At 41.6% G+C, this 26,143-nt stretch overlaps 1 protein-coding gene across 1 annotated transcript in view; it reads right to left on the bottom strand.

Annotated features, from left to right (window-relative positions):
* The window catches only part of STXBP3 (syntaxin binding protein 3), a 67,882-nt gene that overhangs the window by 5,050 nt on the left and 36,689 nt on the right, over window positions 1-26,143 (bottom strand). The window contains exons 8-16 of the mRNA XM_062191877.1: window positions 23,792-23,882; window positions 19,429-19,553; window positions 15,300-15,395; window positions 15,108-15,165; window positions 7,984-8,049; window positions 6,483-6,563; window positions 5,152-5,290; window positions 4,410-4,516; window positions 2,817-2,909 (exon numbers count right to left, since the gene is read on the bottom strand). Of these exons, the coding sequence (XP_062047861.1) occupies window positions 2,817-2,909; window positions 4,410-4,516; window positions 5,152-5,290; window positions 6,483-6,563; window positions 7,984-8,049; window positions 15,108-15,165; window positions 15,300-15,395; window positions 19,429-19,553; window positions 23,792-23,882 (856 nt within the window). The remainder of the gene's footprint in view (window positions 1-2,816; window positions 2,910-4,409; window positions 4,517-5,151; window positions 5,291-6,482; window positions 6,564-7,983; window positions 8,050-15,107; window positions 15,166-15,299; window positions 15,396-19,428; window positions 19,554-23,791; window positions 23,883-26,143) is intronic.

The raw sequence follows: 26,143 nt of genomic DNA, 5'->3' as shown, positions 1-26,143 counted from the left end.
CTATGCTCTTCCTAACAGTGGCTCTAAACAGTCTCTGCACACCTGGTCTGGGTGTCCTCGACAATCTAGTGAAATGTGGGCAATTTCCCTTTTCATTTATTTTTAAAATTTTCCCTTTCTCAGGGTTAAATTTTCTGATATACTTCTGTGTATGGTTATATGGCATACACAGATTATATGTGTTTTTTTCAGTACAGTAATGCATAATTTATAAATAAATAGGTTTATGCTCACATTTTTTATGGTGAGATGTATGTGATCAAAAAGGTTTGGAGAAGCCAGTATTGTGGCATAGTGGGTTAAACCGCTGCTTGCGGTGCATGCATCCCATATCAGGATGCTGGGACGTGTCCTGGCTTCTCCACTTCCAATCCAGCTTCCCAGTAATGCGCCTGTGAGGGCAGAAGAGAATGGCCTGTACAAGCACCTGAGTCCCTGCTATCCATGTGGGAGACTAGGATGGAGACCCTGGCTCCTGGTTTTGGCCTGGCCCAAACACGGCTGTTGCAGCCATTCAGGGAATGACCAGCAAAAGGAATAACCCTCTCTATCTCTGTCTCTCTGTTGCTCTGCCTTTCAAATAAATAGATCTCCAAAAAAGTTTGGAGACCAATGCTTTACAGTATGGCAGTACAATTGGCACTAACAGCTGGACACAAGGAGGGGGCACCAAGTACTCAATAGTCTAAGAATATTTCCATAAGATTAAAAGAAGGCCAGCACCCCGGCTCACTGGGCTAATCCTCCACCTGGGCGCCGGCACCCCGGGGTTCTAGTCCCGGCCGGGGCTCCGCATTCTGTCCCGGTTGCTCCTCTTCCTGTCCATCTCTCTGCTGGGGCCCGGGAGTGCAGTGGAGGATGGCCTAGGTCCTTGGGCCCTGCACCCGCATGGGAGACCAGGAGGAGGCACCTGGCTCCTGGCTTCGGATTGGTGCAACGCGCTGGCGGTAGTGGCCACTTGGGGGGTAAACCAAGGGAAAAAGGAAGACCTTTCTCTCTGTCTCTCTCTAACTCTGCCTGTCCAAAAAAAAAAAAAAAAAAAAAAAAGATTAAAAGGAAGGATGAAACTGTTTTTCAAGATTTCCACTGATTCAAATGTCAATTTTCTGAATTTAACATGCAAATCCTTGGTAAAGAGTTCATGAAATTCAATTCTTATTTTAAAAATGCTAGCCACAAGAAACTAGTTATATGTAGTAACTGTGGAAAAAAATCCTTATGTTTAAGCTTACGATTTAAAAAAAAAAATCATTGGGGCTGGTGCTGTGGCAATAGTAGGTTAAACCTCTGCCTGTGGCACCAGAATTTCATTTGGGTCCCATTTCATGTTCCAGCTGCTCCACTTCCGATCCAGCTCTCTGCTCTGGCCTGGGAAAGCAGTGGAAAATGGGCCAAGTGCTTGGGCCCCTGCACCCACATTGGAGACCTGGAAGAAGCTCCTGGCTAATAGCTTTGGGTTGGCTGGCTCAGCTCCAGCTATTGCGGCCATTTGGGGAGTGAACCAGCAGGTGGAAGACCTTTCTCTCGGCCTGCGCCATGGCTCACTAGGCTAATCCTCCGCCTGCGGCGCCGGCACCCCGGATTCTAGTCCTGGTTGGGGTGCCAGGTACTAGTCCCGGTTGCTTCTCTTCCAGTCCAGCTCTCTGCTGTGGCCCGGGAGTGCAGTGGAGGATGGCCCAAGTGCTTGGGTCCTTGCACCCACATGGGAGACAGGGAGGAAGTACCCGGCTCCTGGCTTCGGATCGGCCACTAGGGGAGTGAACCAATGGAAGGAAGACCTTTCTCTCTGTCTCTCTCTGTCTATAACTCTCTCTCACTGTCTAACTCTGCCTGGCAAAAAATTAAAAAAATTTTCTCTCTGTAACTCTGCCTCTCAAATAAATAAAATCTTTAAAAATTTTTTTTATATTTCTTATTTATTTGAAAGGTGGAGAGAAAGAGGTAAGCAGAGATTTGCCATCCATCTGCTGGTTCACTCCCCAAATGCCTGCTACAGCCAGGGCTAGGCTAGGTCAAAACCAGGAGCAAGTAACTCAATCTGGGTCTCCCAAGTAAGTGGCAGAGACTCACATACTTGAGTCATCACTTGCTGTCACCCATGGTGTACATGAGCAGAAAGCTGAAATTGTGGAACCTGGGAGGCAGCAGTCATGGCTCAAGTAGCTGGGTTCCTGCCACCCATGTTGGAGACCTAGACCGAGTTCCCGGCTCCTAGCTTCACCCTTCCTGGACATTACAGGCAATAAGGGAATGAACAAGTGGATGGGCCCTTTTTCTCTTTATGTCCATTTGTCTCACTTGTTCTCTCTTACAAATAAATAAAAATAATACAGGAGATTTTCAAAAAGCTTATGGAAAGTGAATTTTATGAAAAAAACTGTATGGATTTAAAATTGTTTTGCAACAATACAAACTTATCTTTTAATTCTGTTTTCCCATGCATTTTTCAAGTGCCTCATACCAGTGTTTCTCATAAAGCCTATGTGGTTTATTTTGATTTATTTATTTACTTATTTCTTATTTGAGATAATGGAATGAGTTGTCTGGAACTCCTTCTCTCTCTCTGTAACTCAAATAAATAAATCTTTTAAAAAATAGTGATTTAGAGCTGGGTATTTTGATGAATTAGTGAAAATAAACTCTTCCAGGGTTTCCCCTGCTCCTTTGTGCCAACATATGGTCTTCTGTGTGACCTCACAGTGCTGCAGGAAATTTCTGCCCAAGAGATATGCGAAGACTGAGAGGAAAACACACGTACAAAAAGAAAAGGATACTCTAGAGAGGGCACTCAGGTATAAGAATTAAATGATTTTTACCTCCATAATATCTTTGATAAAAGGTGTCCACCGAGAAAGTTGAAAAGTTTCTTCTGCAGACCGATCCTTTCTTAATGGTTTGCCTTGTAGAGACTAATACAATTACAGGAAAAAAGCAGAAGTCAGTAATTTTATTTAGTAATTAGTATGAATAGCCACATAACTTTACTGACTAGTATTTTGTGCTTTAATGTGAAACTTTACAGTAGTATCAGAAAGTGTATTTAATCAAATAAAGCTATTCTAAGGAGCAGGTGACTGGCCTAGCAGTTAAATGTCAGGTGGGATGCCTGCAACTTATGTTGGATTTCCTGGGTTTGGGCCCTGGCTCTATTCCCAATTCCAGCTTCTTGCTAATGTGCACCCTGGAAGGCAGCAGACAGTGATTCAAGTAGTGGGGTCGGGCCGGCGCCCTGGCTCAATAGGCTAATCCTCCGCCTTGCAGCGCCGGCACACCGGGTTCTAGTCCTGGTCGGGGCGCCGGATTCTGTCCCGGTTGCCCCTCTTCCAGGCCAGCTCTCTGCTATGGCCTGGAAAGGCAGTGGAGGATGGCCCAAGTCCTTGGGCCCTGCACCCGCATGGGAGACCAGGATAAGCACCTGGCTCCTGGCTTCGGATCAGCGCAGTGCGCCGGCCGCAGCGTGGCGGCCATTGGAGGGTGAACCAACGGCAAAGGAAGACCTTTCTGTCTCTCTCTCACTATCCACTCTGCCTGTCAAAAATAAAAAAAATAAAAATAAAAATTTTTAAAAAAGTAGTGGGGTCCCTGCTACCCACTCAGGAAACCTGGATTGAATTCCTGGGTCATGGCTTTGCACTGGCCCAGCCTCAGCCACTGTGGGCATTTGGGGAGTGAACAAGCAGATAGATGTTCTTTCAAATAAAAAAAATTAAAATTGGATGGGAAAAGTGAGGTTTTAAAGAGTTTTTCCAAATTTGACTTTAAGGCTAATTTTTAAGAGAATAATTACTATATTATAAATCTGAAATATATAACTGAAATATGACAATTGCTATAAATGAATATAAGAGAAAAGTGGAGGGGCCGGCATTGTGGCTTAATAGGTTAACCCTCTGCCTGCAGTGCTGGCATCCCATGGGGACTCTGGTTCGTGTTCCAGCTGTTCCTCTTCCAATCCAGCTCTCTACTAAGGGCCTGGGAAAACAGGGGAAGATGGCCCAAGTGCCTGGGCCCCCGACCTGAGTGGGAGACCCAGAAGAAGCTCCTGGCTCCTGGCTTCGGACTGGCCAGCTCCAGCATTGTGGCCATTTGGGGAATGAACTAGTGGATGGAAGATCTCTCTCTGTCTCTCCCTTTCTCTCTCTGTAACTTTGCCTCTCAAATAAATAAATCTTTTTTTTAAAATGGAGGTAGGAAATTATGACAGAAGCTATCACTAGAAGAATGTATTTACCCAAATTATTCACATATGAAAGAGACAAAAAAAATAAAAGTTTTAATCACTCAAAAATCAAAATCTAGAGTGAAGTTAAGAAGACTATCCACTTGGATTCCCACATTAAAAAACACAGTTAGTACAACTAACCACACATACACATCTGTCAGTATACAAACAAGGCAAGATTTCTTACTTGGGGAACAATGGGAACACCAAGGTAACTCCAATTACGAATCATGTCACTCTCATTTTCTATCTTTACATTCTGGATCAACCTGTCCAAATTTTCTTCCGTAGTGCCTTGGGCAAGTAAAAATAAAAGTATACAACTGTATAACTGCAATCACTTCTAGGTTTTAGGTAGTACTTATGAATAAAAGCTTTTTAAATAAATAGTAGTCAGATTACAACACCTTTATTCTTCTCTCAATTTTAAGTTTTCCTTTTATCTTCACCAACTACTACTACTCTCAAACTACTACTACTTCTGATTTTTCAAAGACTCTCTTATGATTAATAGTAAACCACTTACTAAAAAGTGATTAAAAAAAAGTGATTTAGGGGCTGGCACTGTGGTATAGTGGGTATACCCTTCCGCCTGCAGTGCCAGCATCCCAAAAGGCTGCTGGTTCGAGTCCCGGCTGCTCCGCTTCCAATCCAGTTCTGTGTTATGGCCTGGGAAAGCAGTAGAAGATGGCCCAATGTGGGAGACCTGGAAGAAACTCCTGGCTCCTGGTTTCGGATCGGCGCAGCTCTGGCTGCTGCAGTCAACTGGGGAGTGAACCATCGGATGAGCACCTCCCTCTCTTTCTCTTTCTTTCTCTCTGCCTCTCCTTCTCTCTCTCTGTAACTCAAATAAATAAATCTTTTAAAAAATAGTGATTTAGAGCTGGGTATTTTGATGAATTAGTGAAAATAAACAAAATCTCCATTACCATTAATACTGAAGATATAAAGAAGGATTGCTCTTATTTTATCACAATTATCATGATTTTTGTTGAGTAGAACTGGGAGGAGTACACGCATGGAATCTTTCACCTTCTGTCCTTCTGCATCAGTTCCAAGTGCCAGGTCCTTAATGAAAATGAAACAGTCAGTGGTTAGTGATTTATAATTCAAATTCAGTTTAGTTAAAAATACCTATTATTAATTAAGTCTTGTCAAGTTTTAATAAACACTGATAATATTTCACAGGAAAATGTAGACATCACTTATAAACTATTGGTTGTAGAAAATGCAAAAGGTAAAAAAATGAGTTGGGGCCGGCATTTAGCCTAGAAGTTAAGATGCCTATGTCCCATTCTGAGTACCCAGGTTTAATATGTGGCTCCTGCTGCTGATTCCAGCTTCCTGCTAATGCAGACCCTGGGAGGCAGTGCTGATGGCTCAAGTAATTGGGAAGTGAACCAGGGGATGGACGTTCTCTCTCTCTCTCTCTGCCTCTCAAATAAGGGGGGAAAAAAAGGAGAAGAAAATCATTAATCTAAACCTGCTATCCAGTATGGTAGCCACTAGCCACAGGTGCATACTACACACTTGAAATATGGTCAACTTGAATTAAAATGTGCTGAAGGAGCAAAATACTAAATTTTAAAGATTTGGTATAAAAAAAGAATGTAAAATATCTCAATAATTTTTTAAAAGATTTATTAATTTGAAAGAGTTATAAACACAGAAAAAGAGAGGCGGGGTGGGGAGGGAGAGGGGGAGAGGGAGAGTTTTTCCATCCGCTGGTTCACTCCCCAGATGGCTGCAACGGACGGAGCAGTGCCAATCCCAAGCCAGGAGCCAGGAGCTTTTTCCAGGTCTCCCACGTGGGTGCAGGGGCCCAAAGACTTGGACCATCTTCTACTGCTTCCCCAGGCCATAGCAGAGAGCTGGATAGGAAGTGGAGCAGCCGGAACTTGAACTGGCACCCACAGGGGATGCCAGCACTGCAGGCGGCAGCCTCACCCACTACGCCACATCACTGGCCCCCTCAATAATTTTTATGTTGACTATACATTGAAATGTAGTTACAAAAACTTAAATCACTCCATCCAACCAAAAATGCTTCATCACAGATGAGGAAGGACTGCTTCTAAGGGAACTTTTTAGTGTTGCTGGACAGTGATGTATTAAAGACTGCCTTGGTCAAAGGTCCCCTTCTAAGAGTCTTTTATTCTGTGAAAAGCAACCACTGTACTTGGCAAAATCTAGGTTTTAAATGACAAAATTCACCCTGGAAATCTATAAAGGAAATGGATAGTTCTGACTCTGCACATACCTGCTCAGTTTTGCAGAGCTTTTCTATGTTAAGCTTGAACTTATTCATGCAATCTTCTGCTAGGTTAAGATGGACAACTTGCTGAAAAACAGAAAAAAATCAATCAACAACTGAAACATTTTAATTACTTGTAGAATTCGTAATATTAAACTTCTGACATTGGCCTAAGGGAAAAGATGGGCTTAGGTGAAAGAAGATAACATGAGCAAGGGAAAGAACAGCTCAGGAAGGGAAGTAAGAATTGATGTGAGATGGCATCTAACAGATAGTTAAAAGAGAATGGAGATGCTGAATTTGTGTTAAGCTTGTAAATAATGTAATCTAAGGTAAGGAAAAAAATAATATGTCCTACAGAAAGAGTTTAAATTTACATTATTAGTTCTTGGCTAGGGTACAGTATGATAAAAATGAGTAAAGAATCAGAGTAGGCATTTGGTGCAGGATTAAGACAAGGCTTGGGATGCCTGCATTCCATGTTGGACTTCCCAGGTTTGAGTTCCGACTCCATCTCTGACTCCAGTTGCCTGCTAATGCATACTTGGGGAGACAGCAGGTGATGGCTCAAGTAGTAGGGTCCCTGCCTCCTACATGGCAGACCTGGAATGAGATCTGGCCTCCTGGCTTATCTGACCTTGCTTTGGCTGTTACAGGCATCTGGGGAGAGAACTAGCAGATGGAAAAATCTCTGCCTGCCTGCCTCTGTCTCTCTCTCTTTTTTTGTCTCTCTGCCTTTGAAATAAATGTAAATTGTAAAAAATGTATCAGGATTATTTTAACGGTAATTCATAAGAAGAACTGGAACAGCAAAAAATAATAATTTACTAGCTACACAGCTTAAATGCCTTTAAATCTAATATATAACTATTAATTTAAAGAAAGATGTAGAATTACAACCACTGGTCAATCTAGGCTTGAATTTTATTATGAGGTGAATAAATACTAAATTTATTTGTTTTGAAAAGATATAAAAAGTTTAAGCTGGATTCTGATAAATCTACATAACATAGGCAGAGGTTGGTGTTGTGGTACAGTGGGTTAAGCCGTGGCCTGTAATGCTGGCATCCTATACTGGAACTTTGGTTTGAGTCCCTGCTACTTTGCTTTTGATCCAGCTCCCTGTGATGTCCCTGGGAAAGCAGTGGGAGATGGCACAAGTACTTGGGCCCCTGTCACCCACATGGAAGATCAGATATGGCTCCAGGCTTCTGGCTTTGGCCTGGCACAGCGCTACCTGTTGTGGACATTTGAGGAGTAAACCAGGGGATGGACGAGCTCTTTCTCTTCACTGTGCCTTTCAAAAATAAAATAAATCTTTTTTTAAAGATGATTATGTAAAGAACTTACATTGGGAATCTCATTCAGGATATCTGTGAAACCTAGAGTAAGATTTTAGAGCATAACTAACACTAAGTGTTCCATAAAACCCACTGCTAAATATAACAACTAGACTGGATAAACCAATAAATTAAAATCAATAAGGCGTCTCTACAACAGTGCTTACCTTAGTAATCTGTTTACGGAAATGGGGCATCTTTTTCATCAGTTGGGTAAGAGCACTTAGTGATGTCTAGGAAAAATCAAACATATTTTAGGTTTGATTCCATTACTCTATTTCACAACTTTCAAATCCTAGAATTTTAACTATTACCAAATCTAATTAAATTTACTCAAGTGATAAAATAGTGAAGAAAAGCAGACCCAAGAAAAGAATTTCAAAATAACATAGGAAGGTTCTTCAAAAACTTGACGGAGGGGCCAGTGTTGTAGCATACTGAGTAGGGAAGGCTGCGCCTGTGAAGCTGGTATCTCTTGTGTCCCGACTGGTCCATTTCCAATCCAGCATTTCCACTAACAGCCGGGAATTGCAGTGGAAGATGGCTCAAGTGCTTAGGCCCCTGTGCCCATGTAGGAGACCCGGATGAAGCTCCTGGCTTTGGCCTGGCTCAGCACTGGCCATTGCAGACATCTGGGGTGTGAACCAGTGGATGGAAGATCTCTTTCTGTCTCTCCTTCTCCCTCTGTTAACTCTGCCTTTCAAATAAATAAATCTTTAAACAAAAAAAAAAAAATTTCATGAAAAAATAATTAGAATAACTTTCATACAAATAAATTTTGAAATGCATGCATTTTTCTTCATTGTACCAACTTTCATTGAACTTTCTGAAGATCCCCAGCATTTACATTAGAGAAAACAGAGAAAATGATGAACTACAATGGATCAAAAAATGGAGGATTAGCAGAGAATTAGGACTTATTTTTTAAAATCTAAATATCAGGGCTTCCAAGATGGTGGAGTAGGGAGGGAGCTTACTACTCTAGTCTAGAAGATAGTTTAAAAAAAGGGGAGAGAATACAGTCTCAGTGAAGAGTTCGGGAGAAATCGGCAGAGGAAACCCTACGCAAATTAGAGGCACACAGTGGACCTACGTAGAGGGCGTAGATGCCCACAAGTAAGGACCACGGCAGCTAAGAGCCTCCGCACCAGTATTGGAAAGTGAGGTGGGACCAGACCACAGCAGCCCAAGACACATTGGCACTAAAGCTCCAGGAAGAGTCTAGAGAGAATCCGGCCTGGAGCCCCATCGGGGATAGTGTACCTGCCAAACTAGAGGAGAAAAAAAAAAAAAGGAGGGACACATTTCTCTCGCCTTGATAACTTTACAATGATGTGCTGTAACAAGCTGATAGAGTGGGTGCCATTTTGGACATACATAATAGATGCACCAGCTTGTGTTGGTGCCCAGAAACCAGCAAAATGGAGATGCATGACTCTGGTGGAGAGACTTAACACGGGCCTGGGAGCTCATGACTGTAGGAGGCTTGTGTGCAGGGGCTGTGAAAAAAACTGAGGCTGTGTGGGAGGACTAACGATGTGGCTGGGACTTTGGGCAGTCATTTGAGAGGCTCCACACACTCCCTGGTTACCAGGTGAGGGATATTGCTGGGGAATCTGAGCTTACACTGAGGACTGCACAGATCCTTTGTGTGGTCCTTGTGGCAGAGTGGATGCTATCTTATTTAAAAATGTTATTTTAATTTGGAGGCTTTTAACAAGTTATTTAAAAATGTAAATCAAGGAAGGTTAAGAATGAAAGAATGTTCTTGGTAAGGAAGGTTAAGAAGGAAAGTTTTTTGAATAAAGGACATGATTTGTAATAATTACTTTATCCTGATGGCTAGTTTACTTTATACTGGAATGGAAATGATGGAACATTTCAAGTAAGGGGAAGAGGGTGTGTGGAAGTCACAGAAGGTTATAAAAGAAACTTTTGGATAAAAAAGCTATTATTAATCTATTTCTCTTTGACATAGAATTAGAATCTGATCCTCTGTTAAAGCAATGAGTTAAAGTAATCTATTTTGTTCTCTTAATGCCTCTGTTAGGTTCTAATTGTTTAAAAGCAGATCTTGCTGGCTCTAAGCTGAAAAGCCCTTCACTTGGCCAGGCTTCCAAAGTAACCACCGCTGCTGAGGGGACGGCCAAGTAGGGTCAGTAACACTGAAGGCAGAACTGTAAGAGATGCCACCTGCCTTTACCTGGCCAGCTCCCCTCCCAGGCCAGCTAGGTAATGGAAGTCAACAGGGTGCCTACCCCAAGGAGGTTCACACTTCCCTTAAGATGTACCCCATGGAAGAGAGAAGTCTGGGCCTCATAACTGACAAGGCCTTAAAGCCCAACTGATTATCATCAGGCTCCTTCTGTCTGTTTCTATTGGCCTCTCAATCAGAAAACTTAGTCGTGGTTTAGACAGCAGCTTTCTTAGCTTCTCTAATAATGACACTGTTTTTTATTCTAGACCCTATCTAGCCCATCTGGGGCCTCATTCCTTTGTAATCATAGCCTCTACTCTTACATAATGGCTCTACTCCCAACTTGTATGTATTGATGGTCCTTCTCCTCCACTTAATGTTGTATAATTGTTCAGAATTTCTCTACAGACAAACCCCCCTATCTGAAAAAGATGAGTGGCTTTTCTTCTCGTTTTGGTTGGGATCAGCTTTAAACCACGTCCATCAAACAGTCTTCACAAGGGTCCAGAGACAACCCACATCATTTCCTCTCTATGAAATCCTCTCATTATTTGGTTAATGCCACTTCTAGAACCATTGGTTGTTATTCTCACCCTGTCTTTATACTACCATGTCTGTTTAAGTGTTTACAGCAGGTGATAATGGAATGAACCAAGGCCTTCACCAACCAGGTGGTCAACCAAATGATGCTATAGGGCTACACTCAGCTGCCCCACCCCCAGGAGACAGAGCCTTGAGACATCACCACATAACAGCAGAGAGTATCCTGTTGCCCCATATCAGCAGGAAGTAGCTCTAAAAACAGATCATCGTTCCTCTACCCCTCCTGGACTTTTGGGGCTGATATAATCCAACACTTGCTTTATAAAAAACAAAAGGAGGAATGTTAGTAAAGTGGTACCATCTTCCTAAGCCCACCCTGTAGCTTACTAGAAGTCAGGTGACCAAATGGCCCAATGGAGCCTTGGGCGGTCACTGAAGTCATACATAAGAGTGTTAATTGTTAAATTAACAACAGGAGTCACAGTGCATTAACTTCCCATGCAGGACCTCTGTCATCAATGAGTTGTATTATGAGAGTTAACAGTAAAACTTGTTCTCAAACAGTTTTGTGTGTCTATGTGTGTGTGTGCAAATTGTTGAAATCTTTAATTAGTACAGAGTTGGTCTTCTGTGTACAAAGTTAATTAAAAATGGGGCTGGCACTGTGGCGTAGCAGGTAAAGCCGCCGCCTGTGGTGCTGGCATCCCATATGGGCAACGGTTCAAGTCCACTTCCATCCCAGCTCTCTGCCATGGCCTGGGAAAGTGTGGAAGATGGCCCAAGTCCTTAGGGCCCTGAAACCACATGGAAGACCTGGAAGAAGCTCCTGGCTCCTGGCTTTGGATCAGCGCAGCTCCGGCCATTGTGGCCATCTTGGGAGTGAACCAGCGGATAGAAGACCTCTCTCTCTCTCTCTCTGCCTCTCTGTCACTCTGCCTTTCAAATAAATAAATAAATCTTTAAAAAACAAAACAAAAACCAAAATAAACCAAAGTTAATTAATTAAAAATGAATCTTAATGGAGAATGGGACTGAGAAGGGGAGAGGAAGGTAGAGGGGTGGGAGTCTGGGTGGGAGGGGTGGATATGGTGGGAAGAATAAGTGTATTCCTAAAGCTGTACTTACAAAATTTGTATTTATTAAATAAAAAGTTTCTTTGGGGAAAATAAATCTTAATGTCCTGGAAATATAAGACTTTAAATTAAAAAACAGAACAAATAACTTTCTGGTGGTATTGTAAAATGGTACAGCCACTTTGGAAACATTTGGAAGTTTCTTTTAGCTTAAACATATATGATAAACTTCAATCTTAAAAGTTCATCATATACATGTTTAAGTAATCTCATGCTTAAGTATTTATCCAAGTAAATGAAAAAGTCTGTTCACAGATGGGAATGTCTGACAGGAAAAGTCTGAATGTTTACAGTGACTTCATTCATAATTGCCAAGAACTTGAAAAACCTAAAATGTTCTTTAACTGATGAATAAATAAACCATACATAGTACATCCATATTATAAATAACTGAATATTATTTATCAATGAAAAGTAATGAAACTATTGTTATAGGCAGCATGGATGAATCTTAAATGCATCATGAAAAATTAAAAAGGCAGATTGTATTATTCCATTTATAGGACATTTTGGAAAAGTCAAAACTACAGGGATAGAAAATAGATTAGTAGTTTCTAGGGGAAGAATCGCTGGCTGATGTTTGCAAAGGGACACAAAATGTTGGAGGGTGATGGAAGTGTTCTATATCTTGAATGTGGTGGTAGTTATTAGAATATACACTTGTCATAGAACTACAGACTACATATACAGCATATATAACTACTCTAAGAACTATGTACTATAATGGGTGAATTTTACTTTATATTTCAATTTTAAAAAGAATACAATGAATGAATTTAACAGGAAACTAAACAGAACGAAAGACAGAAGCGTGGGCCTGGGTTGTGGTGTAACAGGTAAAGCTGCCACCTGTAATGTAGGCAACCCACGTGGACACTGGTTTGAGTCCTGGCTGTACCACTTTGATCCAGATCCCTGCTAATGAGCCATTTGGGTAGTGAACCAGCAGATGAAAGATCTTTCTCTGTCTCTCCCTCTCTCTCTCTGTAAATCTTTTGAATAAATAAAATAAATCTTTTCTTTTTCTTTTTCTTTTAAGAATTATTTACTTATTTGAAAGTCACAGTTACAGAGAGAGTAAGAGATCGAAGAAAGAGCTCTTCCATTCACAGGTTCACTCTCCAAATGGCCGCAACAGCCGGAGCTGGGTTGATCAGCAGCCTGGAGCCAGAAGCTCCCTCTATGTCTCCCATATGGGTGCAGGGTCCCAAGCACTTGGGTCATATGCTGCTGCTTTCCCATTAGCAGGGAGCTGGATGGGAAGTGGAGCAGTCAGGAATGGAACTGGCTCTCATATGGGATGCCAGTGCCATAATAACTAAAGGTGGGAATAGTACACACCAAAAAAGACCCAATAAAGGAGTCAGAAAAGAATAGATAAATTGAATAGAAACAAGATACTAGATATATCCTTAGCTATATCAATAATTATATGAATTATATCTACAGTCTATAGAATTCCATTCAAAACTTTTGGACTGAATAAAAAAATGAAACTCAACTGCAAACTCTAATAAATGCACTTTAAGCTAAAGACACAGGTAATGTTGGCAAAAAGTACACTATGCAAACACAGTCAAAAGAAAGTAATATTAGACAATAACTTTAAAACAAGAAATACTGCAAACGATAGATTTTTATAATAAAAGTATAAACTCAATAGAAAGATAACTATATTAAATGTATAATGACCTAATTAACATAGCTTCATCAAGTAATTTAGCTTCAACAAGTTAAAGAACTGAAGAGAAGAATTCAGTCATAATCACAGATTTTAATATAACACTCTCAGTAACTGACAGAAAATGTAGAACAAAAAGATCAGTAAAGGTGTGAGTGTTTGGTGTAACAGTGAAGACACAGCTTGGGACACCCATTTCCCATATCAGAGTGCCCGCATTTAATAGTCTGGCGCTACTTCCGATTCTAGCTTCCTGCTAAATGTGTACCCTGGGAGGCGGCAGGTAATGGCTCAAGTACTTGGGTCCCTGCCACCCATGTGGGGGGGCCAGGACTGAGAACTTGGCTCCTGGCTTTGTCCTGGCCTAGTTCTAGATGTTGCAGGCATTTGGGAAGTCAATCAGTAGCGTAAGATTTCTTTCTTTCTGTTTCTCTGTCTCTCTCTCTGTCTCTCTGCCTTTCAAACAAATGAAAAATAAACTACCTAGTGACACATTTCTCAAAGTGGATCCCTATTGTTAAATGACAAATAACTGCCGATTTATAAAACGGTATTACTAATTTACACAAATAAAAAAAAAATTGAACTACTGAAATATATAAAATGATGTCTCAAAAATATAATTCTAAGTGAAAGAAGCCAGACATCCCACATGGGTGCTGGTTTGAGACCTGGCTGCTCCACTTATGATTTTTTTTTTAAAGATTTATTTATTTATTTGAAAGGCAGAGGCAGAGAGAGGCAGAGAGAGAGAGAGAGAGAGAGAGAGAGAGGTCTTCCATTCGATAGTTCATTCCCCAATGGCTGTATCAACTGGAGCTGCACTATCCAAAGCCAGGAGCCAGGAGCTCCTTCCAGATCTCACACATGGGTGCAGGGACCCAAGCACTTGGGCCATCCTCCACTGCTTTCCCAGACCATAGCAGAGAGCTGGATTGGGAGAGGAACAGCTGGGACCCAAACCAGCGTCCATATGGGATGCCAGCACTGCAGGCAGTGGTTTTACCCACTACACCACAATGCTGGGGCCCCAGGTCCCTTCTAATGAGCCTGGGAAAGCAGTGGAGGATTGCCCAAGTGCTTAGGCTCCTGCACCCAGGAGGGAGACCTGGAAAAAGCTCTGAGCTTCTGGCTTCAGCCTGGCCTGGCCCAGCCCCAGCTGCTGGGGTCATTTTGGGTGTGAATCTGTGGATGGAAGATCTCTCTCTTTGTAACCCTGCCTTAAATTTTAAGTAAAAGTAAATAAATAGATCACATACTGTATGATTCCATTTATATGAAGGTCAAGAACAGGCAAAACTAATCTATGGTGATAGAAAAGTTTCCCTCTGGCAGCGTACTACTACTGATTGGGAAACAGGAGGGAACTTTCTGGAATGATGGAAATGTTGTATATCTTGATTTTAGGTAGTGGTTCCACACATAATAAAGTTATCCATCAAACATTTAAGACTTGTGCACTTTACTGATATAAATTACACCTCAAAAGGAAAATCTCAACAGTGTACTGATAAAATTGCCTAAATGGCCATTTAAAAATAAACTTTAATGAAACAAGACAGACAAAATGGTGCCAACTACTGAAACAAAATTAATGGGTATATGGAAGTTTATTTTCTCCACTTCTGTGTATGTTTTTAGAACTTTTCCAAAATGGAAAGATAAGTAAAATAAAAATTTTAAACAAACTTTAAATTCACCTTTACCATTATTCTAAAAGTTAAGTAAGATTCTTACCTTTCCTTCTGTTGCTTTCTTTGTTGATGAAATTTCCTTCATAAGCTTGGGAATTTCTCTGTAAAATTGTGAGAGAATTTTTAAAACTTCTAAGGAGTAATTCTTTACAGACTATTTTAAGGTTTCAAAATATACTACCACTTATTTAGCATCTAGAACATACAGAATAAAATTTAAATGGGTTCCACATACTCTAACACAACTGCTATATGCCGATGTCGAATTCTGACCCAGAGGTCATCTTCTTCTTCAAGGACTGCCTCCTTTTCTTTTCCATCTGTTTTATATCTATAAGAGAGAAGCATGCAAATTTTGGATTTTTTTCCCTTAAAAGAAGAATCATTTTTACAAACAGTTAATAGTTTTTTAAAAAGATTTTATTTATTTAAATGAGAGGTAGAGTTGCAGACAGTGAGAGGGAGAGACAGACAGAAAGGTCTTCTATCCACTGGTTCACTCCCCAAATGGCCACAAGGGCTGGAGCTGGGCCGATCAGAAGCCAGGAGATTCTTCTGGGTCTCCCAGGTGGGTACAGGGGCCCCAGAACTTGGGCCATTTTCCACTGATTTCTCATGCCGCAAGCAGAGAGCTGGATCTGAAGAGAAGCAGCCAGGACTAGGACCTGGCACCCATATGGGATGCCGGCACCTCAGGTGGAGGATTAACCTAGTTCGCCACAGCACCAGACCTTAAACAGTTAATTTTAAGACATACTTCAAGAAACTAAAAAGTCTATATACTCAATTATTTAGGGGAAAGCTTTATATGCTGGGCTCAGTGTTGTGTCATGGGGGGTTAAGCTGCTGATGCAGGCATCCCAAATTGAGTGTTGGTTTGGGTCCTGGCTGCTCAACTTCTGATCCAGCCCTGCTAAAGCACCTGAGAAGGCAGCGGAAGATGGCCCAAATACTTGGGCTCCTGCCACTACCCTGCAACCCATGTGGCAGACAGGATGGAGCTCCTGGCTCTTAGCTTCAGCCTGACCCAGACCTGGCTGTTGTGGCCATTTAGGAAGTGAACCAGTGGATGGAAGATCTCAAACTCCTCCCTCCCCCAAAGTCACTCTATCTTCCAAATAAATAAATATTAAAAAAAAAAAAAAAAAAAAGCCAAAGGTACTATGCCTAGCAAGACACTTTTACTTCCAAATGTTAGATTTAGTTGTTACAGCTCAACAAAATAGTCTCTTACGAAGTAAAAATTCAATGTCTTAAAATAAACTTTTTTTAAAAGATTTATATTTATGTATTTGAGAGGCAAATTGATTGTATACCTCTTCCATCATTTTTCAAGTGTAAGATCATGTGGTCCAGCCATACTGGCTTGCTGGTGCCACAAGCAGAGGCTTAGCTTATTATGCCACAGCACCAGCTGCTACCATCAACTTTTTTTTTTTTTTTTTTTTTTTTTTATTTGACAGGTAGAGTTATAGACAGTGAGAGAGAGAGACAGAGAGAAGGGTATCCCCAAATGGCTGCCACGGCCAGTGCTGCACTGATCCGAAGCCAGGAGCCAGGTGCTTCTTCCTGGTCTCCCATGCAAGTACAGGGGCCCAAGCACTTGGGCCATCCTCCACTGCCCTCCTGGGCCACAGCAGAGAGAGGGACTGGAAGAGGAGCAACCGGGACTAGAAGCCGGTGCCCACATGGGATGCTGGCGCTGCAGGCGGAGGATTAACCGAGAGCATGGCACCAGGCCCACCATCAACTTTTAAAATTAGACTGAATACATTAACAATTTGTATTTTAACTGCTAAAAATACTACTTTGAGAGCAGATGTTAAGCTGAGTAGTTAAGATGCCTTCATCCCACATTGGAGTGTGGGGGATCAGTTCCTGGCTCCAGCTCCTTACTCTAGTCCCCTGTCAATGTGGACCAAGGGAGGCAACAGTGATGGTTGAAGCGATTTGTTTCCTACCACTCATGTGGAAGACCTAGGTAGCATCCCTAGCTCCCAGTTCCAGTCCAGCCAGTCTCTCCCTTACTTACTTTATTATTTATTTATTTGAGAGGCAGAGTTACAGACAGAGAGAGGGAGATACAGGGAGAGGTCTTCCCTCCACTGGGTCACTCCCTAAATGGTCACAACAGCCAAAGCTGAGCTGATATGAAGCCAGGAACCAGGCTTCCTCCAGGCCTCCCACATGGGTGCAAGGAGCCCAAGTACTTGGGCCATCCTCTGCTGCTTTCCCAGGCCATAAGCAGAGGATTAGCTGGGACACGAACTGGTGCCCATCTAGGATGCCAGCGTCGCAGGCGGAGGCTTAGCCTACTAGGCCACAGCACCGGCCCCTCTTCCTTACTTTCAACAAATGACACTTTGGGGTAGGCATTTGGCCTCATAGTTTAACATGCCTCTAGGTAACCTGGGTCTCACGTTGGAGTGTCTGGGTTTGATTCCCAGCTCCTTTAGCTCTTCATTCTAGCTCGTTGCCAATGCAGACCCTAGGAGTGATGATGGCTCAAATAATTGTGTTCGTGCTATCCACAAAGGGGAGCTGGATTAAATTCAGGGCCCAGGGGCTGGCAAAGCAAGTTAAGCCAGTACCTGGGATACAGGCAACTAATACAGGCACCAGCTGAAGATTCAGCTGCTGCACTTCTGATCTACCTCCCTGTTAATGAGCCTGGGAAAGCAGCAAAAGATGGTACCAGGAAGAAGCTCCAGGCTCCTGGTTTCAGATGGTCCAGGCTCCAGCTGTTGCGGCCATCTGGGGAGTGAACCAGCAGATGAACATCCCTCTTTGTCTCTATCTCTCCCTCTCTCAATCTCTCCCTGTAACTCCCCCTTTCAAATAAATAATAAATATTTTAAAAAAACTAAGCATCTTAATTACCACAAGTGTTTTGTATCTTTTTAATATAAAAGCTACTAAAGTTTCAGAAACTGTTTTTCATTTTCACTACTGTACTCAAGCAATAAATTTCAGGTGAAAGTCAATTTGCATTTAGAGATCATCAAATATGTATGTATACATATTTATACATACATATTTATACACACACACACCCATAAATGATATACAAACCTTGATAGAAAAGCTATTTTATTTTAAATATTTATTTATTTGAAAAGCAGAGTTACAGAGAGGCAGAGGCAGAGGCAGAGGCAGAGGCAGAGAGAGAGAGAGAGAGAGAAGTCTTCCATCTGCTGGATCACTACCCAAGTGGCTGCAACGGCCAGAGCTGTGCCAATCTGAAGCCAGGAGCCAGGAGCCTCTTCCAGGTCTCCCATGTGGATGCAGGGTCCCAAGCACTTGGACCATTTTCTGCTGCTTTCCCAGGCCATAGCAGAGAGCTGGACTGGAAGTGGAGCAGCTGGGACTAGAATCAGTGCTCATATGGGATACCAGCACTACACGCAGTGGCTTTACCTGCTATTCCACAGCGCCGGCCCCAGCTATTTTATTTTTCATTTAATTTTTTAATTTGGGGACAGCACTATGGTATAGTGGGTTAAGCTACCACCTGCAGTGCTGGCATCCCATATGGACTCTGGTTCAAGTCCTGGCTGTTCCACTTCTGATCCAGCTCCACGCTTATGTGCCTGGGAAAGCAGTAGAAAATGGTCCAAGTGCTTGGGACCCTGCATCCACATGAGAGACACTGATGAAGCACATGGCTCAGCCCTGGTGTTGTAGCCATTTGGGGAGTGGACCAGTAGATGGAAGATCTCTCTCTCTCTCTGCCTCTGCTTATCCCACTCTGTAACTCCACCTTTCAAATAAATAAATCAATATATACTCTTAATAAAGTCCAAATTCTACCTGTTTAAATGTTTCTCTGGGGAACGGCACTGTGGTGCAGCAGGTTAATGCCCTGGCCTGAAGCGCTGCCATCCCAAATGGGCGCCGGTTCAAGACCCAGCTGCTCCACTTCCTATCCAGCTCTCTGCTATGGCCTGGGAAAGCAGTAGAAGATGGCCTAAGTCCTTGGGTTCCTGTACCAGCGTGGAAGACCTAGAAGAAGCTCCTGGTTTCTGGCTTTAGATTGGCGCTGCTCTGGCCGTTTCAGCCATCTGGGGAATGAACCAGAGGATGGAAGACCCCTCTCTCTCTTTCTCTCTGTGCCTCTGTCTCTCTGTAGCTCTGCCTTTCAAATAAATATATAAATTAAAAAAAAAAAAGTTGCTCTGTTGCAGATTAAAAAAGAATACATGACATCGAAAAGCTCTCAAACAGTCAAATTATCAACATATTTTAAAAAGGATTATGATTATAGGAATATAAAGGTTACGGGCATTCGGGTTTATTATGGCCACACACATCATCAAATACCCATACTCTATTCTGTTGGTCTATGCCCTCCAAGTTATACTTGCTTGTATGTATCATTCTCAATTGGTAGTAGATCATATGCCATTGCCTGAAAGGTCAGTTCATGCAGGACAGTAGACACAGGATCAAAGCCACGATCAATTATTAAGAGCTGGGAATGTGTTTTACCCTGGAATAACAAGATAAAATTATCAGAAGAAATTTCAATTTCTTTGTGTGAGCATATTTTAAAACAGCTTAAAAAACAAAAACAGACTTCTTCCAAGTTCTTCTTTCTCCCCACTGAAAACATAAATGGTTAAGTGACTTAAGAGTGTTAGGTTTTATCAGAACAAAACTGAGAATCCGAGTTGAACAATAGGGGGAAAAAAAAGACTACACAACTAAAAGCTTTCATATTTAAGTTAACAGGCTTTATTTAATATATTCTGAAAATTTCAAATAGAAACATTTGTACTAAAATCTATCTTCTTATGAGTTCAGCTCCATAAACACTAAAATTGATTTCAAATAGTAGATACCACTTGAGTTCTTTATTAGATTTGTTGCTAAGCAAAAATATATTATTTCACTTAACATATATATTCTTTTCGGGGTCTTATAGTAACCCTATGAGACAGGGTTTATCTCCACTTGAAAAGGAGGGCTTAAGGCTTGAAAGTTAGTAATTTGCCCAAATTGCACAGGTAGGAGTAAGTGGTGGAACTGAGATTCAGTCTGCTTCACTCCACATCTGGGCCATTATGCTACTTAAGCAGAGTTTACTGGGGCAGACATTTAGCCTATCAGTTAAGATGTGGGTTAGGAAGCACACATCCCATGTAGAAGCCTCAGTTCGACATGTGCCTCAGAATCAAGATCCCAGCTTCCTGCTGGTGGAGTCCTTGGGAGGCAGCAGGGATGGCTTGAGTGGTTGGGTCCCTTCTATCCCCATGGGAGACCTGGACTGAATTCCTGGCTCCTGGCTTCAGCCTGGAGCAACCCACATCACTGCAGGCATAGGGGGAGTGAGCCAGCAAGTGAGAGTTCTGTCATTCAAATAAATTAATTAATAAATAAAATTGTAAAATAAAAATCAAATTACTGAATACTTTTAAAAGATTATATTGATGCTAAGAAGATAAAACACAATGAAATCTTTGTTATCAATTCACAAACAGTACTAATCACAAAACAGTAAATATTAGTGCTGGGAATATTGTTAACATCAGTTTCTTTTTTTTTTAAATTAATTAATTTATTTAAAAGTCAGAGTTACACAGAAAGAGGAAAGGCAGAGAGAGAGAGAGATCTTCCATCCGATGGTTCACTCCCCAATTGGCTGCAATGGCGGGAGCTGTGCCAATCCAAAACCAGGAGCCAGGAGCTTCTTCCTGGTCTCCCACACAGGTGCAGGGGTCCAAGGACTTGGGCCATCTTCTACCGCTTTCCCAGGCCATAGTGGAGAGCTGGATTGGAAGTGGAGCAGCTGGGTCTTGAACCGGCGCCCATATGGGATGCCGGCACATTAGGCTAGGGTGTTAACCTGCTGCACCACGGTGCTGGCCCCCATCAGTATCTTTCATACTCGATTTTAAAAAGTAATAAATTTTTAGACTATTATTCAAAACAGTGAGAAATAACTCAACAGACAAATATTTCCTATTTATTTACATATAAGAGACAGAAGTACATTACATAGGCTAGATTTTAAAAATAGTTTTAAACTTTCCATTCACCCATTTGAATGCATGTGAGACAGTATGGTATTATATGTGAAGAAGACAGCATCTAAAATCAGACAGATCTGGATCTGCGTCTACTCTTAACTACGATCTTGTTGTACAACACTGGATAAACTGTTTGACATATTTATATATCAGTATTCTCTCTGCAAAATGGAATATAATCATAGAAACTTTCTCTTGTAAGACTGTTATAAAGATTAAATATAATAATATCACAAAACACTTAACATAGTACCTGGTGTAAGCTCTCAATATACACAAGCTATGAGTCTGAAAAACTATGAATAGGGGAGCTGGTGCTGTGGTGTAGCGGGTAAAGCTGCCGCCTGCAGTGCTGGCATCCGATATGGGTGTCGGTTCAAGATCCAGCTGCTACAATTCTGATTCAGCTCTCTGCTATGGCCTGGGAAAGTAGTGGAAGATGGCCCAAGTCCTTGGGCCCCTGCATCTTTGTAGGAGACCTGGAAGAAGCTCCTGGCTTTGGATCAGAACAGCTCCAGCCATTTTGGCCATTTGGGGAGTGAACCAGTAGATGGAAGACCTCTCTCTCTACCTCCTGCCTTCCAAATAAATAAATAAATCTTTTTTTTAAAAAAGCTATGAACAGGAAGAAGACAATGCAATGCAAGTGCTCTATCAGGTTTGGGGCTTATAATGGCATGTAGGAGGGAGTGTCACTGGCCCTAAGGAGTCAGGAGAGACTTCTATCATGAGGGAATTCTTTATCAGGTCTCTAAGTGAGGGAAAGTTCTCAGCATTAGAAGGATATACAATTCCCAGGGAGAATTCTATGGATTTTGACCTTTTTCCATCAAAATTATGAAAGATTAAGGGGATTTTTGCAAATATATTGATTGTATATCTCTTCCATCATTCAACATTTATTCACCACTTACTAAGTGTACTAAACCACTCCATTTTCCTAACTACAACCAGAATAACAACTTTCACTAAACCACTGAACAAAGACTGGCAACTTCAAAAGTGACTCACATACACTTGAACTTGGAATCCTTCATCACAGCCAAGCAGTTTAATCATAATTCTGCCTATTTCTCTAGCTTCTACCCAAAGAATCCTGTTACCCATTCAATAAACCCCCTCTTCTACCACATTACATTTACTCCTCAAACTCAAGAGCTTCACCTGGTGCCGCGACTCACTTGGCTAATCCTCTGCCTGCGGTGCCGGCACCCTGGGTTCTAGTCCCAGTTGGGGCACCGGATTCTGTCCTGGTTGCTCCTCTTCCAGTCCAGCTCTCTTCTGTGGCCCGGGAAGACAGTGGAAGATGGCCCAAGTGCTTGGGCCCTGCACCTGCATGGGAGACCAGGAGGAAGCACCTGGCTCCTGGTTTCAGATCATTGCAGTGCGACGGCCGCAGCGGCCATTTGGGGGGTAAACCAACGAAACAAGGAAAACCTTTCTCTCTGTCTCTCTCACTAACTCTGCCTGTCAAAAAAAACCCAAAAAACAAAAACAAAAAAACAAACAAACAACAAAAAAAAACCTCAAGAGCCTCTTCCTCCAGGACGTCTTCCAAGACTCCAGTTCAGAATAAGTGAAGGCCCAGCCCAGGTTCTCAATACACTCAACATATTCTCTCATCCCACTTATTACACGGCATTGTAACTGGTGGTCTGCTGGTCCTGTACTTCTTTTAAAACACTGACAGTTCTTCCTTGTCATCCAAGAGCTACTGTGATATGGCTTCCCAGCCCTCTGGCACCACCTGTCAGTCTCAGGCTCTTCATTCTCTAAAGCACACCTCAAATGCTGGTGTTCCCTTTGTCCCCACCTCAGCATCTGACCACATTAGATTATCTTCTATCGGGTACCACTTATTCAAAGCCTCTATGTGCCAAAGACTTGTATGTTCTCTCACTTACTCCTCATACCAACCTAGCAAGGTACACTTCATGTCACCTACTTTAGGTCACAGAGATAGTAACAGGAATTTCTATGTTTATAACTGTTTACTCAGTGGTAAGCATTATTTTAAGGACTTCACATGTATTAACTCATTTAATCCTCGCATTAACTTCTTTTTTTTTTTTGGACAGGTAGAGTTATAGACAGTGAGAGAGAGAGACAGAGAGAAAGGTCTTCCTTCCATTGGTTCACCCCCCAAATGGCCGCCACGGCCGGCGCTGGGCCGATCCGAAGCCAGGAGCCAGGAGCTTCCTCCTGGTCTCTTATGCGGGTGCAGGGCCCAAGCACTTGGGCCATCCTCCACTGCCTTCCTAGGTCACAGCAGAGAGCTGGACTGGAAGAGGAGCAAACGGGACTAGAACCCGGCGCCCACATGGGATGCCAACACCACAGGTGGAGGATTAAGCAAGTGAGCCATGGTGCTGGCCCCTCTCATTAACTTTTAAACTAGGTATTCTTTTACTGTCCTCAATTTATAGAAAAAAAAAACAAAAAAAAAACAACTTGGGTATAGAGAAGTTACCTAATCTGAATAATTATGAATTAAAGAGCAGAAACAGGATTTGGACACAGTGCTGACTTCATAACTCAGTCACCTGTAAATTACACTATGTTAATGATTCTCCAATCAGTATTGGAGATCTATGTTAATGACTCCCAAACTAATATTGGAAAATAAAGGAACAAGTTCCTTCGGCTTATAAATAAGACAGACTTTATGCACAGTCACTATTTGCCTTTTATACATTACCTTTATTAGGCTCTTTTCATCAATCTTGTAGTAGTCTTCAAGTTTTTTTTCAACAAGCTGTGCAAGCTTACTGGCATTATCAAGAGGCTTACTAGAAATGTAAAAAACAGTTCAAACAAATATATTTATTTCAGAACACACTTTATAATACCATATAGTTTAATTCTAAACTTAAACCATGCATTTATAAAAACTTTTATAAACATGGAAAATTCCAAATACTATATTAAATATAATGTTAATATGAACATATTTGGAATTTACAAATAAAAGTCTTATCATTTGTCCTTCAGTTTTTTAATGCAAAAGAAATAAAATATTGCACATAAAGTTGCAGTTTCCACTATTCCTTCCAAGTCCTGACCTTCTCTCCCCTACTTCTTTTTTTTTTTTTTAACTTTTATTTAATGAAATAAATTTCCGAAGTACAGCTTAAGGATTAATGGCTTCCCCCTCCCCCATAACTTCCCTTTCACCTACAACCCTCCCCTCTCCTGACCCTCTCCCTTTCCATTCACATCAAGATTCTTTTTCAATTATCTTTATATACAGAAGATCAATTTAGCATATACTAAGTAAAGATTTCAACAGTTTGCACCCACACAGAAACACAAAGTGAAAAATACTGTTTGAGTACTAGTTATAGCATTAAATCACAATGTACAGTACATTTAGGACAGAGATCCTACATGAGGAGTAGTGCACAGTGACTCCTGTTGTTGACTTAACAAATTGACACTCTTATTTATGGCGTCACTAATCTCCCTAGGCTCTTGCCATGAGTTGCCAAGGCTATGGAAGCCTTTTGAGTTTGCTGACTCTGATCTTATTTAGACAAGGTCATAGTCAAAGTGGAAGTTCTCTCCTCCCTTCAGAGAAAGGTACCTCCTTCTTTGATGACTCATTCTTTCCACTGGGATCTCACTCGCAGAGATTTTCATATAGGCTTTTTTGTTTGTTTGTTTTGCCACAGTGTCTTGGCTTTCCATGCCTATATTACTCTCATGGGCTCTTCAGCCAGATCTGAATGCCTTAAGGGCTGATTCTGAGGCCAGAGTGCTATTTAGGACATCTGCCATTCTATGAGTCTGCTGTGTATCCCGCTTTCCATGTTGGATCGTTCTCTCCCTTTTTTATTCTATCAGTTAGTATTTGCAGACACTAGTCTTGTTTATGTGATCCCTTTGACTCTTAGTCCTATCATTATGATCAATTGTGAGCTGAAATTGATCACTTGGACTAGTGAGATGGCACTGGTACATGCCACCTTGATGGGATTGAATTGGAATCCCCTGGCACGTTTCTAACTCTACCATTTGAGGCAAGTCAGCTTGAGCATGTCCCAAATTGTACATCTCCTCCCTCTTTTATTCCCACTCTTATATTTAACAGGGATCACTTTTCAGTTAAATTTCAACACTTAAGAATAATTGTGTATTAATTACAGAGTGCAACCAATAGTATTAAGTAGAACAAAAAAAATACTAAAAGGGATAAAATATTAAGTTGTTCATCAACAGTCAGGGCAAAGGTTGATCAAGTCACTGTTTCTCAAAGTGTCCATTCCACTTCAACAGGTTTTTTTTTTGGTGCTCGGTTAGTTGTCGCCAATCAGGGAGAACATATGATATTTGTTCCTTTGGGAGTGGCTTATTTCACTCAGTATGATGTTTTCCAGATTCCTCCATTTGTTGCAAATGACCAGATTTCATTGTTTTTTACTGCTGTATAGTATTCTATAGAGTACATATCCCATAATTTCTTTATCTGGTTTACTGTTGATGGGCATTTAGGCTGATTCCAGGTCTTAGCTATTGTGAATTGAGCTGCAATAAACATTAAGGTGCAGATGCTTTTTTGTTTGCCAATTTAATTTCCTTTGGGTAAATTCCAAGGAGTGGGATGGCTGGGTTGTATGGTAGGGTTATATTCAGGTTTCTGAGGAATTTCCAGACTGACTTCCACAGTGGCTTTACCAGTTTGCATTCCTACCAACAGTGGGTTAGTGTCCCTTTTTCCCCACATCCTTGCCAGCATCTGTTGTTGGTAGATTTCTGAATGTGAGCCATTCTAACAGGGTTTAGGTGAAACCTCATTGTGGTTTTGATTTGCATTTCTCTGATTGCTAGTGATCCTGAACATTTTTTCATGTGCCTGTTGGCCATTTGGATTTCCTCTTTTGAAAAATGTCTATGGAGGTCCTTGGCCCATCTCTTAAGTTCTCCCCTACTTCTATCCCCATAGCAACCACTATCATGAGCTTCATATGCATTCTTCCAGTCACTGCAGTTATTTACGTGTGTATTGATTTACCTATGCTGACACATACATGATTTATTCACTTTTTATCTG

The sequence above is a fragment of the Lepus europaeus genome, chromosome 5, assembly GCF_033115175.1.
Source record: "Lepus europaeus isolate LE1 chromosome 5, mLepTim1.pri, whole genome shotgun sequence".
NCBI lineage: Eukaryota > Metazoa > Chordata > Mammalia > Lagomorpha > Leporidae > Lepus > Lepus europaeus.
This window is presented reverse-complemented; position numbering and strand designations above follow the sequence as displayed.